Here is a 16,290-nt window from a genome sequence, read left to right as displayed (position 1 = left end):
GTGACAATAATTATGAGAGTTATAAATATACAAAATAATAAAAGATTATATTCAAGATTTTCTATATGTGGTGAGTTTTGATTGGATAGTAGCGTCACTCAACAAAGTTATTCTACACAAGTTTTTCTCCACTATGTGATCCACACTGATATATGAGATTTGTATATAACAATATAATAACAAAAGCATAATTTTGTTATTTTATTGATCAAGCAGCTAAACACAGCTTATGAATAATATGAAAAAGAAATGCTTAAATCAACATATGGGGCGCTTAAGAGCCTAAGAACTACGTTAATTACGTAATAAGACTTGATAGGGAGCTAATAGGCACTCCAGAACAAGCTTCGAAGCTTCGAATTCACTCATTATTTTTGTAGCGCAAAAGTACATGGTTGGGTTCAATGGTCAACTTCTTTGTAGTCTCGGCTGTTATAGGGGCTAAAAGCTTCTGAAAGCCAGTTACTTTTCCTCCAAGATTTCCATCCCATCTCTTCACAAATGTCGTCGCTGTGGTTGATACTGAAAGTTGAAATGCAGTGCCTCTTGTAAAATCGGGTCGTCTTCTTCATCACTTCCATCTCTCTGCCTATCTGTTCAAGCATTTTTTGGACAGTCGGAAGCTTGAATTCGTTGTCAACCAATCTTCCTAACCATTTGCATCTCAACTCTGCTGTATGCAGGTTAGAAACACTCTCTATGAATCCCACGAATGCCATGTTGGGAATCAGTGGATGGATCGTACCCCTGAGATAACATGCATGTGCAATCATTATATATAAGGAAAATTAATGGCTTGAAAATTTTGAGTTTTAACGATAAAGACAAAATAAAGGGTAAAATGAATAGTACCAAGATTGACTTTTCAGTGTAAAAATGTGATTTTTCGTTAAAGTGAACAGTACTGGGAGTTTTTCGTTAAAATTCCCTTATATATAAGTTAATTATATATATAGGGATATATATATGTATGTATGTACGTATGTATATGTACACACTACCACCTGTTATTAATCAATAATTAGTCTCTCAATGTATTTGTGTAAACGGTATTGTCAATATCGACTGTGTTTGTGTCAGTTTGGTAATATGAAGACATAACAATACAATTTAAACTATTAGTAAATGAGTTTTGCGTCAAATTGGCAGTATGAAGACATAAAACGTCAAATATTTGACAGTAATTAGGGTTTACCTATACAAGGGCATAGTTCCAGAGGAGTCAACCATGAGACTGCGGAAGGGCTCGGGCAATATAGATTGGAGTTTCTGCTTTCCCTCATAGCCAGTTGCAAGAAGCACAACATCGGCCTCCAATTTGGTGTTGTCTTCAAATTCAATTCCTCCGCTCCAAAACCACCACTTTGGTGACTTTTTGAACAATATTTTGCCCTTGTCCGCCTCAGCAAAGAAATTCTCCGGCAAAATAGCCATCTGGCAAGAAGCATAATCCTCCAAAAATGGATGATCTGGCTTTAGTCCATACTTGACAAGGGGAAGCTTCCACTTTAAGTACGACTCTATGAACTTGGAAATTGCCATCCTCTGGTTAAAAAAAAAAAAAGAAGCAAAATAATAGTTAGGAAAAAATAGCTAACAATGCATATAGAGTAGTAACGATTAGGGTAAAATGAGTGTGTTAAGAAATATGTATTTTTACCATAGGTGATGAAAGAAGACAAAACAAGGCTCGGAACAAGCTCTGGTTTGGCCTTTCATGGAGGAATTGAGATGACCTTGTTGAAAAAAACAGGAAAAATGGAAGTCCCCAAATCCAATAAGATGGAACTGTCCAATGTAGAGTCCTTATTACCATTGTGCATGCCTGCCCATCGGGTCCTTGAATTCACCACAATAAAAAATAAAGCACACCAAAACTGTCAATTTATGTTTGAATGATTTAGAGAATTATATTTGAATCTGCTCAATTGGAAGAAAAAAAAAATTAACTAATTCTTAATTTAGTGATATTTCTCTTTTAAGTGTTGATGGATATCTCAAATTTGTATCGCATTTTTTAATAGAAAAACAAAATTAAAGAACCCGGGGATCATTTGTTACAAATGATTTTGTTTTATCTAAAGTGATCATGGTGTGCTGCAAATTGATGCTAATTATGGATAAGGCCAATAAAGTAGGTGCTAAAGCCTCAAAGCAAGCTATAATTGGTAAAGTGGTCAACTGAACTGAGTTTAATGCATAATCTATGTTGCTTATGTTACTTTCCAGACTGACAGTTCCCACCAGGTTGACTATATCTGGGACTTGGCTTATCTGCCCTTCCAGTTCCTATACATTTTCATCATCTTCTATTTGTGCGGTCACGATTAAATCACGTCAATATTTTATATCATTATTGCTTTTTGTCTTATTATCTCTATAAAAAATCAATATAAAATGTTGACATGGCTTAACCATGACTACACAAAATAAGAGAAGATGAAAGTGTATAGGAACTGGGAGGGCAAATAAGCCGGGTACCTATATCTGTCTCCTTAAGCGGCTACTGAGATAACACAATATTGGATTTTTTTTTTTTTTTTGCTTCAATATTGGTCATTAATTTTGTACAGATGTGTTTACTTCTCAGACACTCCTTATTAATTTCTGTTATTTGATCTTCTTTAATTCAATCAATCAAACAACCGCAAATTAACAGGGTGTGTATGAAGTAAAAAAGAGTGTGTAGATAACACACCCCATTTTGTAATGTTTTCAGAATTAATAATATGATTAGGATGTAGGATAAGATTTTAATATTTTGTATATACCTTGGTTTGCCTCTGCGCACTCAACTGCCATATCAATAGCTGACTTCTTGTAGCCAATAACTGCAACCTTCTTGCCTTTGAGGAGTTCACGAGCTGCTTGTTGGTCAAGCTTAGAGTAATCCATGGAGTGCAAGACTTTGCCCTGAAATACTTCTTGACCTTTGTTGCGCGGGAAATTTGGCATTCTTGGTATGTCTCCATATTTTCCAATGCAAACTACTATGAACTCGAATGCATACCACTGGTAGGTCCAAAATAAGGCCAGGACAATTAGTTAATAACCCACAAATATTACCAAAATTTAATAAGTAAAATTTTTACGTAATTTTTTTGTCATATTTGAGAGACGAATCTTTCCAAATGTGTTTATATTGATGATTGTATGTAAAACTTTAGATGTATATCTTATTGTATATGTGAGAGATTTGATCAGTAAATATACTTTATAGTTGTACAAGATTGATCACATATAAAATAGTAATACTTAACTATTAATATACAAGTTTATATTAATAAATTTAGAATTAGAAATGCAAAATTTATCAGAAATAACAAGAAGCATGCATTAAAATACATGTAAAACTAAATTTTCAGAAAAACTACCTGAATGGTGTTTGGATTGCTGCACATCTGAACAGCGACCTCCCAAACAGGATCACCATTCAAAAGGTTCCCATACTCCCTGGAGTTCGAATTCCCGGGAAATTGGGTGGTGGTTTGATGACCAATACCACCAACATAACGTACTTCCACCACTTTGGACTCAAACTTGACATATTTCAATAGGTCAAAGTGTGTGGCATAGCCATGCAAGTACTCCAATACCTCTACATGAGAAGGGAAAGATGAATTGTCTCTCTCAGCCCAAGGGTAGTTAGAAAACTCGAAATCGCAACGAGGGGTTTGGAGTTTGGTAGAATTGTAAGAACAGTGTCTCCAAACACCCCCAATGGAATTAGTGGCCTCAAAGACCACCGGACTGTGACCTGAAAGCTGTTTAGCGGCCGCGATTCCACTAATACCTGCCCCTATAATCCCTACTTTTGATACTGAATGAAGGTGGTGGGTGTTGGCAGCAGCCATTTCGTAAATTTGGTATAGCTGGCTAAGTAGGACAACAATAAGGTGGCTAGAGGAAACGTATGTATGAGAACTTTGTAATAGATATTAAGCATGTGTTATGGACCTGAGAAATGAGGCCTATTTATAGAGATAAACGCTGACCTTTTCCTCAACTAACCTTGTATACTAGCTAGGATCGATATTAATTATAAAATGTTGTTGGTGTAGATTCTACTTTTAGTCCATTTCAATATATGTTATTTTATATCTGTATCATCAAATCCAAGTGGGTAAAGTTTCATCTCTAGCTTTGTCTCAATTATGAATCAATGATTTTTGCTCTATGAAAAGTTCCCAATAGTTGCATATCTGAGCTAGATTAGTTGTCAAAACGGTGCAACTGTTCTCTGTATTTGAGCTTAAATTTTCTATTTATAAATTAAAATAATTTAAAATATCGTTTTTTTTTCTTTAAAAAAAAGTACTCAGTGGTTAAACACCCACTTTTTAATTTGTGAATTTAACTAAATTCTACCACTTGAGTTAATGATTATAAGCTTGGTTTCATTTCTTAATTTGCTCGTGTAAGCTGGCATAGTAACGATGCTCCAAGACATTTAGATGACATTTGTTAGGGAGGATTGAATTGACTAAGATAATATACTATCTTAAACATATTTTGAAGGAAAAAATTGATGACAATGCACATATTTTGTCCAAGTTGAAGGTACTCAAAAGAAGAAAAGTTGTCCCTTAATATAATTCTACTATTTTTGTTGGGACTAGTAGGAATATTTTTTTTTTATGAGTAACCTTCAACTTATAAAGTATGGAAGTTGTCATCTATTTATTCTTTCAAAAATACCTCCACTATAGCGAGTAATTTTATCCAAGCTAATTCTCTCTAACAACCACTACCTTAGTGTTCGCTCACAAGCAAATAAAAATTTGATATGCTAATTTACGGTATTGTTTATAATACAAGCAATATTGGAGAATGAGGAATTATAACCACGAAATGAAGAATTACTACACATAATCTTAAATCCATAGATACTACTCTTAACCACTTGATTTCCTATACTGTTGCCATTATTTTTCATTTCTTATTCCTTTAGAAAGAAGAAAAATCAGTTAACTAATGGGAACTAGGAGACATATAGCTAATTTTCTATGGGATTAGTTAGCATAACACTGGTTTGACTTCCTTGTGTTCCCATGGATACAAGTTGACGATGCATGTGTGGGTGTTTGTGATCAAATTAGGTCAATGCACGTATAGCTAAGTTGAGATTTGAGTCTACTAAATTAATTGGAATTATATCTCTATCAGTGATTTTATGTTACAAGTACATGCACTGATAAGCTAATAACAAATTAAGAGTTCATATGTAATGATTAATTTTTTATTAGTACTAATTAGAAGGCCGCGTTCACTAATCATCATCAGTCTTAGTAGCGAGTAGGATAATTTGCCGCGGCTTAGACCACATGACAATGTCTAATTATCGGTATCTGCCACTACGTGTAGCACGTTGCCTGCCCCACAGATTAAAACAAACTGTCAATGCACTCAATCCTTTTAAGTAAGAGAGTTTTAACGAAACACTTCTAATATTATTCACTTTTAACGAAAAATCATATTTTTACTTTTTTTTGGTACTATTTACTCACCTTTATTTGTCTTTTTTCATTAAAACTAAGGTTTTTTTTTTCACTTTTCGTTAGTTTTCCTTTTAAATAATGGACACTTATCACTACACTATAGTTAGGTAAAGTACGTTTAAGAAAGTCATGAGTTTCAAACTAATCAACGATTAACAATCACTCATGCATGCGTAAAAAGTTGTTAAAAACACTCACTTCAAGTACGCTTTTCCTCAATTCTTCTCAAAACAAGATATTTTTTCTTTTAAGCTTTGACAAGCTCTCACTTCTGCTCAATTTTCTTTAGCTTTATACTCATTTTTATTTACATAATTTATTATTGAGGGTGTAGATTTACTATTTAGAGCTTTTCGGGGTTTTATTGGTTAATCCTTCAAATTTTAAATGTCATGTCTCAAATTTTGGTGTAAGTTAGAAATAAAAGTTTATGCTCTAAATGTGAACTTATTATACCATAAATAATCAACTATGTTAACAAATGAAATTGAGCTTAATCTTATAAATGCAAACAGATGATCAATTAAATTGGTTAGAACAATGTGCTTTTTTATATGCACCTAAGTTGAAATGCTTATCTCCTCATTTTAGATCGATTTGTGTAAAATATATTGTCGTTTGTAAAAAAAAGTTAAAACCACCTAATGCATGGTATAGACCATCAATCAGACAACATATAGATAAATATCGAACAAAAAAAACTCATCATATGATAACTCTTTCTTATTCGTAAACTCAGTCTAAACAACGTAAGAAAATTGGTGATCTTCTAGTCTTCTAGTACTCTCTTAAAATTTACATGTTTTTCTTACTTACCCAAATGATTGAATTTTCTAATATGAATGCAATTAACCTGGATTCTCAACAACCATATATATGGTCCTGTCCAGTACAAATGCGACTGTGCGGTCAAGATTCAAGAACTTGAAAATACATTTTCTTCTTTTATTTTTTTTCTTGAGATAAAATATAACCCGCTAGTAATCAAGTACTTGACCTTGGAATATGTATAATAATTTGCATAAAACTATATGTAGAATTTGGTAATTCTCATCACATATTCTGGTTTGATCTGATGGCCCTATGGGTTACGTGACTGAGTTGATCATGCAATTTTAATTTTAATCAATACTAAAGTCAGAGAAAATAACGTGTTTTTATTTATAATATAGACCTTAAACCACTTGCTAATTAAACTTCCGGGATCCCTTCCTCAGTTTAATTTTCAAAACAAGGGACCTTTGGTCTTTGTTAACAATTTTCAAATATTCAAGTCCAAGAATGTGCATGAAACACGACGAGTAGTCACCAGAGGATGTCTTGGGTCAACCACAATATTCAAAAGATATTATTTTCCAGTTTGTTAGAAAAAGAAGAAGAGAGAAATTGTTTATTAATGTCATCTTGTGCATGCGGCGTGCCAACTCACGACTGAGCTCGGTTGGGCAAGTAGAATAGATGTGGTGGTGTGGTGTCGAACGCGTTGCTGACTTCTGCACTTGAGCGACTATGCCTAAGGAAGGAACATCTCCCAACCTAGAATCTAGAACATGAAGACAATGTTACTTAATTCACTTCGAAGTTCAAAATCTCTGGCACCAGGTTCAGCAACTTCAAGTATTTGTAAGAATATAAGTGTGCCGAATCGGTATCAAGTTGTATGAGAAAAGATGCTCAAATGATATGAGTGTCTTTATGGTGAATATGGTTCGATCGTCTGAATGCCGAATTTTGTATTGTACTTGCGAGTAATCGATCATAGAACACCTCACTTCACTGAGGAAGTTAATAAAGTGACCTCTTTCGGCGAAGGAATCAAAGACTATTTGCAGGCTGAGACTTGGATAGATAACCAACCGAACTAGTAGTGTTGTATAACCCAACTCAAGATACTCCAAGATCGACAACTCTAGTAATGTTCCAACGAACTAAATGTGTTGCCGGTTTGCCAACCCAATGATGTTCAACCAAACAGAATATGTGTTGACGGAGGGGTTTAGATAATTAATGTGTTTCTCAGGGTTGTGAGAAGGTTTCGCGTAGAGAATTTTGAGTTGTTGGTTGAGTTAAAGGGGCCTCTACTTTCAAAACCTTATATTTATAGGGGTAGATTTTGTGATGGCCAAGTATGTTGAGTTATAAAGTTCTGTAATATTTCAATTCCTCGACATATTCTCTAAATAAAATAGGAATTATTCTTGGTTGAAACTCTATCACGGTCAAGTCTCGTCGTCCTCGACTTTCGAATCTAGATTGATTATGTGATTGATGCAACTTTTCCTCAAAAACCAATCATGATCTTTAATATTTCTCTCATATAACAGCTTAAAATATATGGGCCAAATGTGTGCAAAATCAGATCCAAACAGTAGGCCCTAGTTGGGTATCAATGATAAGTTGGGGGTTTAACTGCGAACTGATCAACAAAAAAATTGGTCTTACTACTAAACCAAAACCCCCCGCCCCACCAACCCAACAAGCTAAGGGCCTAGAACTAATTAATAGTGATTTTTTGGCTAGAAAGCGTCCCAACTCTAGAACCAATCGGTTTAGGAAGCAGTGACTTACATCCTTGTAAAGTCTTGCCAGGTTTCTTGTAACTTCTAATGCGAACAATTCCTCGCATCTTCACAGCTAGTAAAAGTTAAAACCCCCCTTTTTTTTTACGTCTTTCTTTTAACAATTATTATTACATTTTAATAGATGATTAGCCTTGAGTTTGGTCAGTGGTTTTTAACTTTTGACTTCCTCTTTACAAGTTTTCTACTTATCTTTTAGTACCCAAAAAAATATATCATGTTCGTTTTATAAACTTATTTGAACTACTGAAAAAGTACATTAATCTCACTAACACGGAGTTTAACTAATGACAAGCTTTGAGAATTAACGTGGCCAATCATGTTCATTAAAAAAATGGGAGTTGAAACATTTGAAATAACCTTAAAATGTCCAAAATAATCTTGAAGGGAATCGGAATGGAGAATTGAAATGTCCGAAATAACCTTGAAAAAATAAGTCATGTGCCTTGTACATGACTTATTTTGGATAGAAAACTTAAGGGAGGTGAGATGACAAATTAATAATTTTCAAAACTTGATATGACAAATCGCTAAATTTTTTTATTTAAATGACAAATTAAAAAGAGAGTACAAGTTCATATGACATTTCAAAAAAAATTCCTATCGATTTCATCACCATAGTTGATTCCATTTGCATATAAAAACCAAATTGCCCAACTACTATGGGAGGCATCAGACCATCTCTAGCGGACCCGGCCAAAGGACCATAGGGCTAAAAATAGCTTGGAATGACACGAAAACTGTCTCCAACCGAGAGTTAAGCCAAAGGGCTGATGGGCCCCACCATGTTAAAACCCCAAAATCAAGCCAGCAGGCTGGCCATTTCCAGCCAGACAGCCCTCAAGCGTCAGAATGTCAAGCTTGACATTTTGCCATCTCTCTAGCTCAGCCCATTTGAATGCCAATTGCTACCTATCGTCAGCATGACTCCAGCTAGCAATGGCTAGCTGATGTCATGCTATCGTCAGGTTACCGTTGGAATTTGATTTTTTTTTTTGGAAGAATTTAAAAAAAAAAGTTCTAATTTTTTTCCTATAAATACCTAAGTCATTTGTACACCATTTCTCACGTATTTTTCACCATTCTATATTATCTTACCTCATTTTATTTTAATTCTTCACATTCTATTCTCTTACCTCTTCCAATAATCTTTCTTTTAATTTTTTCAATAATTTTCAAATGGCCAAATCTGTAATGAAAGGAAGGGCTTGGACTTGAAAAGAAGATGAAGCTCTTTGTAGGGCTTATATATGGCTCTCGGAAGATAGTGTCAAGGGTAATTCTCAAACAAGTGAAGGTGTTTGAACTCGTACGTCCAAAAAGTACTATGAGTTCTACGAAGGCACCACTCCACCGAATCCTCAGAACCACGAAAGTTGTTCTTCAAGATGGAAAACAACACAATCTCCACCCTAGTACTACGTGGGGGAGTTATTCAAACTTAAACAACATTAAACAAAATATTTAACAACATAAAACTTAAACGCCTACTCCATTGCTCTTTTGGCCCAAAGATGTGGAACAAGATCCTGTTGTAGGTACTTGTTTGTGGCATGCGAACGTATCATCCTATGACGCCTCATGTGCTCATTTAAAGAGTTATTACCAGTTCTTGGATCCAAATATAAATTAGGCCCATCATATATTTTCACATCAGATGGGGAGGCATAGGCCAACATTCGAAGTACAATAGTAACCTTTTAATGAGGTGAAAAACCATGGCGGCCTACTCTATCCATCTTCTATCGAAAGTATGGATTGACATGTTAGACATCATAAAGTAAACGCTCGAAGACATGAAGCCTCATCCGGAAATGACGTCTGAAATCCTCTTCTGTATACATCGAGTTGGAGTTGAAGTAGTTGTTCATCAGAGTCTCATGCGCGATCTCTCTATTTCGTGGTTTGTAAGAGTGACCACCAACAGAGCCACCCCATTGAGGTTGTTCTTCAGTTTCCTCACACGCCATGACCCCAGGCATTGCTACCATATATGTTGTGTTGTGCCATGCTTCATCTTCTTCATTGGACTCCTCATCTTCTCGTCTCATATGCGCCCATTTATCTTTTTATCCAGAAAATTATTAAGGTTACATAAAGATAAGAAATCTGGAGAGTTGGTCATTTTAGCGACACATGTCACTCGAAATCCTATCCGAAAAATTATTAAGATTACATAAAGATAAGAAATATGGAGATTTACTCACGTTAGCAATACACGTCACTCGAAATCCTATCCGAAAAATTATTGAAATTATATAAAAATAAGAAATCTGGAGGCTTATTTATTTGGCGACAAGTGGCACTCAAAATATATCCAAAAACCTTATTTTAATATAGTAGTTTAATTTAATTAATCATATTAATTCAATTTAAATAATAAATTATGTTTGATCTATGGCCTTTTGGCCCCCTCGGTTGGAGATAATTTTTTGTCAAATGGCTATGTTTGGCCTATAGCCCTTTGGCACCCTTGGTTTGAGATGGTATAAAATATAGCATGGCTATTCATTAAAATATAATTTCTTGCATAGCTATAGGGCTAAAGGGAACCATTTGACCCTCATTCAGTTGGAGATAGCCTCAGTGCATGATTTCTTATAGTGGTGAGGCAGTCTAATGTAAGGTCAAGCTTGGACCGGTCTGGATAGGGTTAAATTATAGCCCAACAGACCTGTAAACCTTGAGCCTTTTCTGTAAAGTGAACTCTCAGCCAACATTATGATCACTTTTAGGAGGGCATCATTTTTTGTATTACATTGCTGCACCAATTATTAAGCTTGAGCAGGGAAACCTTATGAATCACATCATCACTAAGCAGCTTGATGTCGTCAAGTTTCTGGTTCAGAATCGTCACAATGGTCCGATCAAGATCTCTCAGCGCAGCTTGGCACATATTATCGAACCTTCCAAAGTGATTCACCATATTCTTCAAAGAATTAGCATCTGTTGTAATGGATGTGTTTATTAAGATGTCGCAGCCTTTAAGCCCGTATGCTTCGCTTGTCACTTATGTCGTTGGTCAAGCCCACAACACAACCAACTAGCACTGGCGTGTTAATGTCAATGGTTTGTAGAGTCTTGAGCCGGGGGATGGTGTTGACGAATTTCCGGGTGTTGGTAATTTCGTTGACAGTTAATTAATGGCGTGTCGAGCTTCCAGCCTCAATGCCTCGCTGTCGGGGTCCTTATAGTTTGAACCTACTGCACCAACTACAAAAATGGTGCTTAGAATCAAGGTGATGAGCCAAGTTTTAGTTGCCATTGTACCGTTTTAAGTGGTGGATTAGGGTTTCTGATGGGAGTGTTGGAATAGGCCAGGCCTTAAAACTTTCATTTTATACGTATCTGGGAGGTCTTAGGTTGAATAGGTGCTTTTGGCATGGCCTAAGCTTGTTGAGTATGGGAACTAATAACATAGCTAGTTACAAGTTTTGCAACAAGTGCGTGGCCTAAATTTATGCTAACAAAAAGTTAGAGGCTCATAATATGATTTCGTGCCAAAAAACAAAGTCCATTACAGTTTATCATTGAGGCCTTGTTTGGTGGCTAGGATAAGTAGTAGGATCAGATTAGTTTAATCCAATCCAGTGTTTGGTAGTTAATTGTGAAGAGGGCCGTATTAGAATCGTTAGCCATAATTTTATTATTTGGGTATCTTTACTTGCCTAAAATAGGAATTGGGATAACTTACTTGTAATCAGATATCTTAAGATGAGAAATCATATCAACTGAAAAGCTCGTTAATCCGATTCTCTTTTCTTCATTTATTTCTATGTTCTTCGATTCCTTCATTCTCCCATATCCATAAGAAATGCAGAAGTGCTAGTGCAAGCCTATAAACATTCAAATACTTTCAAATTAAGTACTTTACACATATTAAGAACCCCCGCTTGCCAATATCCTAATTAATTTCGGTATTTAAAAAAAAAAAGGTAACTTGAAAAACAAAAGCAAATTAAACGAAGAGGGAGATTTATAAGATTCACTCCAGCTTTTTCACCAGATAAATACAATAATACATGGCCTCCTCTCCAGCCTTCATCTCCAAGCTTAGCTTAGAGATTCACTGGGTATTGTTCAATGCAGTCAAGCCATGGGTTCCTCGAGGGCTTCCTAACGCGGCGCATTGACCTCCAAACAATGCTGTTGCATTTGAATCCAGAACCAAATGACAACTGCCAAACCCTATCTCCTCTCTTCACCTTCTCTTTCGCCTCCAAATAAGCCAACTCATACCATATGCTGCTGCTCGATGTGTTTCCAAAGCGGTGAAGCGTCATCCTAGAAGCCTCCATGTTTTCCTCACTCAGCTCGAGGTTCCTCTGCAGCTCGTCGAGCACGGTCTTGCTCGCTGCATGCACGCAAAAGCCCTCGAAAGCCAGCTTGAAGTCCGGAATGTAGGGTCTCTTGCGTGACGCTAAAGACAACACTGAAGTGCCTCCGCCGGAAAACAAGTGCCTCGAAACCAATGTGGCAAAGAAGAGGAGCTGCTCTGAGAACGGCAGCACCAAAGGTCCCAATGTGGTGATGTTGGTTTTCAAGGCTTCACCACCAATTTCAATTAGGTCTTTGCTGATCTTCAGCCCCTTCAATCCTTTTTCGTCTTCCTCTTGGTACACACACCTGTTGCATCACATGTTATAGTTAGGTCAAAACCTAAAAAAGTTAATTTACACTTCACCTATCTAATCAAATAACTTAAGGTGAATATACGTAACTTTTAGTGCGGAATAACAATTTGCTGATGTTTTTTAACAGAGTCGAAATCAACCAATACAATATTTACCATATATCGACCAAATTCCTAAGATAAGTCAAGTTCTGTAAATTATTATCTGATACCATGTAATCTTTCCTAGTATGTCCAAAAGCAGAGTCCGAACCTTACTCTTTTTGTTTTGTCTCCTTCGTACCCAAAAAATAATTACTGGATTAAACCAAAATATTATCTGTCATAGGCCAAGTTCAAGCGCACCAATTAATGCTAATGCTAACTTTTGCGACATGCAGCTCCAAATCTCTAATTCTCTATATTTTAGGATGAAGATTAATTAGTTTATGGGACTTGGGTCCCAAATTTAATTAAAAGCTTCCATTTCTCAAACAACAAATGGAAAATCCTGTACAATTAAAATGTATTATGACTTGTAAGTAAACATATTTCCAACAGTAAAAGCATAATAATCAGCAAGCAAGAGAAAGAAATTTGACAAACCTGAAACTCCGATCATCAGCGCCTTTATGTGTCCGGACAACGTGTTCAAGCCGGTACTTAGCACGGTGATAATCGCGGCGGCGATTGGAGAGCAACACAGCGGAGCATCCCATGCGGAAAAAGCAATTCGCAACGAGCATAGACCTGTCACTACCAGGGTACCAATTATACCCCACACACTCAGTACTCACCACAACAGCATAGTTATTAGGGTTGGCTTGAAGAATGTCTCTAGCCAGATCAACGGCTATGATCCCTGCACTGCATCCCATTCCACCCAAATTGTAGCTCAAAATGTTGCCTCTCATTTTGTAGTGATTTATGATCATTGCAGACAAAGAGGGTGTGGGGTTGAAGATGCTACAATTTACTACTAGGACTCCTACGTCCTTCGGACGGACCCTAGTCTTTTCAAAGAGCTCGTCGAGGGCCCCAAACATGACCATTGAGGCCTCAGCTCGGCCTTCTTTCATGGTTGCCGTGTTTTCAGTCGACATGATGACCGATTTTGGGATGTAGGTCTCGTCTCCTAAGCCTGATGAGTTTAGAATTCTCTTCTGGAATTCTAGGCTCGCCTCGTTGAATTTGCCTGATTTTCTTGCTACCTCTATGAATTGCTCCTTAGAGGCCTAATTAACATCACAAAGTAACATGAACTCATAAATTACTTTCATTTCCAGTAATAAATAAATTACGTTCCCCTTAATTGCAATTAATTATTTTAATTTGAGATTAATTTCCAAATTACAAATGATAAGGACATAAAAAAAGGCCATATACCCCATGAATTTTTTTTCCCAATCCATAAAGGAAAAACTAAGCTAAATGTGAAGGCGGGTCAAATATTTCTGAAAGTCATTCGGTCTAGCAAAATTTAGTAATTTACTTTGGTAATTAGAAGTTTAAAGTTCAAATCTCGTGAACATGTCGAATGAAGAAAAATCGAATCCAAAATGTTATCCCATATCACAAATTAAACAAGTTAAACCAACAAATATAAGATCGACAAGAAAAAAAAACAAGTATAAGAGTGTTGTAATTAATGATTATAACTTTTCACCATATGTGGATAACGATTGCAAATATAAGATCGACAAGAAAAAAACAAGATTAGATGTTGAAATTAAGTTGTCAAAGTCGTATATTAACACACATATATGGATAAAGATTGCAAATAAGTCATTGAAAAAGTCACCAAAATTAATCCATTAATTAAAGTTAAACCCACCTTCAGATCGTCATTAGGCTGAAAACAAGCGAAATCAACGAGGTAGATGGATCGAGGGCGTGACATGAAGTAAACTGACAAAGTGAAAACAAATACACCAAAGAACCCTAGCACAGTAGCTAGGTCATAACGTCCATCATCCCAAAGCTTCTTCCACAGCTCCTCCCTGCTCAAACTTCCCACCTCAGCACTGAACACCAGCACAAGCACAGGGATTGTTGCTAAATATATGGCATGGTTGATGAGGTGGTGGTACCCCAACTTCACATACTTTAGGTTTACGGACTGTAAAAAGTCCGGCAGCCGCCTTTGCACCCTCACTGAGAATGTGAGGGAGCCGGCATTGGGGCCGGACGACTCAACCCCACGGTTGACAATCTCCGTGGACAGAAGATCTTGCTCGCTGGCCATGGTGGATGGGATTGGCATGGACTGGATTGGAGATGAAAGGGGTGTTGATATATATGAGCATGAAAGGCGGTGGGTGGAAAAGAGTTAATGCAAACACCAACCAGAACCAACTTGAACAAGGATTAGTTGGGGGGCTTTTAAGAGCTATAAATTCCTTTTTATGTTTACAGTAATGGAATGGAATTTGTGGGGTGTTCAATTCCAAGTCTTTTTCTTCTTGGTTTTCTCTACTTTAAAAAAAAAAAATTCTTCTGAAAATGGAAAATTAATTGGTTCTGGTTATGGATGAGTGGGAGTGTCACACACTTTGTTGGGTTTCTTGTGAATATTAAATATGAGTCGAGAGCAAAGGAAATTTAAAGGAGGTAGTTGGAGGGAAAGGGGGCATTTGCCCTTCAAGGCCATTAGCTGGCTTCACCAAAGGAGAGGCTTACTATTTTGTTCATCATGAGAAATTATTCGGTGCCCTTGAAACACAAGGTGGTACTCTACACGTTATTATATATGTGGAGGAAGTTTTATTTTTCAAGTGTTTCATCACTTGTATAATAACATGAAGTGTACCATCCTGTATTCCGAACACATTAAAAAATCTCTCAACCTACCATTATCATCACCATTTAATTATATTTACCTAGGTTAAATCATCGTACAAGAAGTAAATGGAATGCTTTATTAGTGGAGTCCCTTTATAACTGTTAATATCAGTAAAAACATTATAGAAAGCGACCGTTTATTTTTCACCGGTTAATGTTGAGGGTAAATGTAATAAGTCTAATAACAGTCAAGTATTGAGAATTGAATCTTCGAAATGCAGGTTTAAGAGGCTTATTCGTGAAGAATTTAATTACAAGACTCGAAAAAAAAAAAAGAGGAATATTGATAAAGTTTGTTGAAGATGCTCATTCGTTTGGATAACTCACTTTAATTGTTCTTCCTTCAAATGGGGCAACGATAATAGTATGGTGTGGATCAAAATTCTTTGGTGCTACGTCTCGGTCTTTCTTTAATATTTGGTCATCAGTGAGGAAAGTCAGCTGGTCATTTCGTACATTAACAAAGTTCTATCTTAAAAATACTTTATCGTTATCGTCATATTAACCCTTGATGTTTATTAATTTGTCTGTTACAATATAGACTTGCGACAAATTTATATTTACGAGAAATTTTTTAATATGATATTACAAATCTATTCATGTTATAAACTTATAAAAAGGTGGGTTTTTTTTTAACACAAAAAAGTGGTTTATTTACTAAGGATTTTTTTAGCCAAAATGATTCATGAACATAACTCATCAGTTTGGTCTCTGGGATTTGAAAGTGATAGAATTGGTTCATGAGTTTGTTCACGATCAA

The 16,290-nt window shown here is 36.0% G+C and overlaps 2 protein-coding genes across 3 annotated transcripts; both read right to left on the bottom strand.

Annotated features, from left to right (window-relative positions):
- Positions 1 to 254: 254 nt before the first annotated feature.
- LOC103440636 (probable flavin-containing monooxygenase 1) lies at positions 255 to 3,902 on the bottom strand. Of its 2 annotated transcripts, none has more exons than XM_070827115.1 (5): positions 3,375 to 3,902; positions 2,772 to 3,012; positions 1,661 to 1,839; positions 1,196 to 1,545; positions 255 to 747 (listed from the first exon to the last, which is right to left on the bottom strand). In XM_070827115.1, the coding sequence occupies exons 1-5, from the start codon at positions 3,852 to 3,854 to the stop codon at positions 402 to 404; spliced, it is 1,596 nt and encodes a 531-aa protein (XP_070683216.1). In that variant the 5' UTR covers positions 3,855 to 3,902; the 3' UTR covers positions 255 to 401. The 2 variants fall into 2 exon arrangements, with proteins under 2 accessions (XP_070683216.1, XP_070683217.1); XM_070827116.1 differs by having other exon boundaries at positions 1,196 to 1,546; positions 1,776 to 1,839.
- An 8,133-nt stretch (positions 3,903 to 12,035) lies between these two features.
- Positions 12,036 to 15,315, bottom strand: LOC139198419 (3-ketoacyl-CoA synthase 10-like). Its single transcript, XM_070827114.1, has 3 exons — positions 14,524 to 15,315; positions 13,296 to 13,924; positions 12,036 to 12,703 (listed from the first exon to the last, which is right to left on the bottom strand). Exons 1-3 carry the CDS (start codon positions 14,950 to 14,952, stop codon positions 12,136 to 12,138), a joined length of 1,626 nt encoding a protein of 541 aa, XP_070683215.1. The 5' UTR covers positions 14,953 to 15,315; the 3' UTR covers positions 12,036 to 12,135.
- Between the last annotated feature and the right edge of the window lie 975 nt (positions 15,316 to 16,290).

The sequence above is a fragment of the Malus domestica genome, chromosome 08 (assembly GCF_042453785.1).
Source record: "Malus domestica chromosome 08, GDT2T_hap1".
Taxonomy (NCBI): Eukaryota; Viridiplantae; Streptophyta; class Magnoliopsida; order Rosales; family Rosaceae; genus Malus; species Malus domestica.
This window is presented reverse-complemented; position numbering and strand designations above follow the sequence as displayed.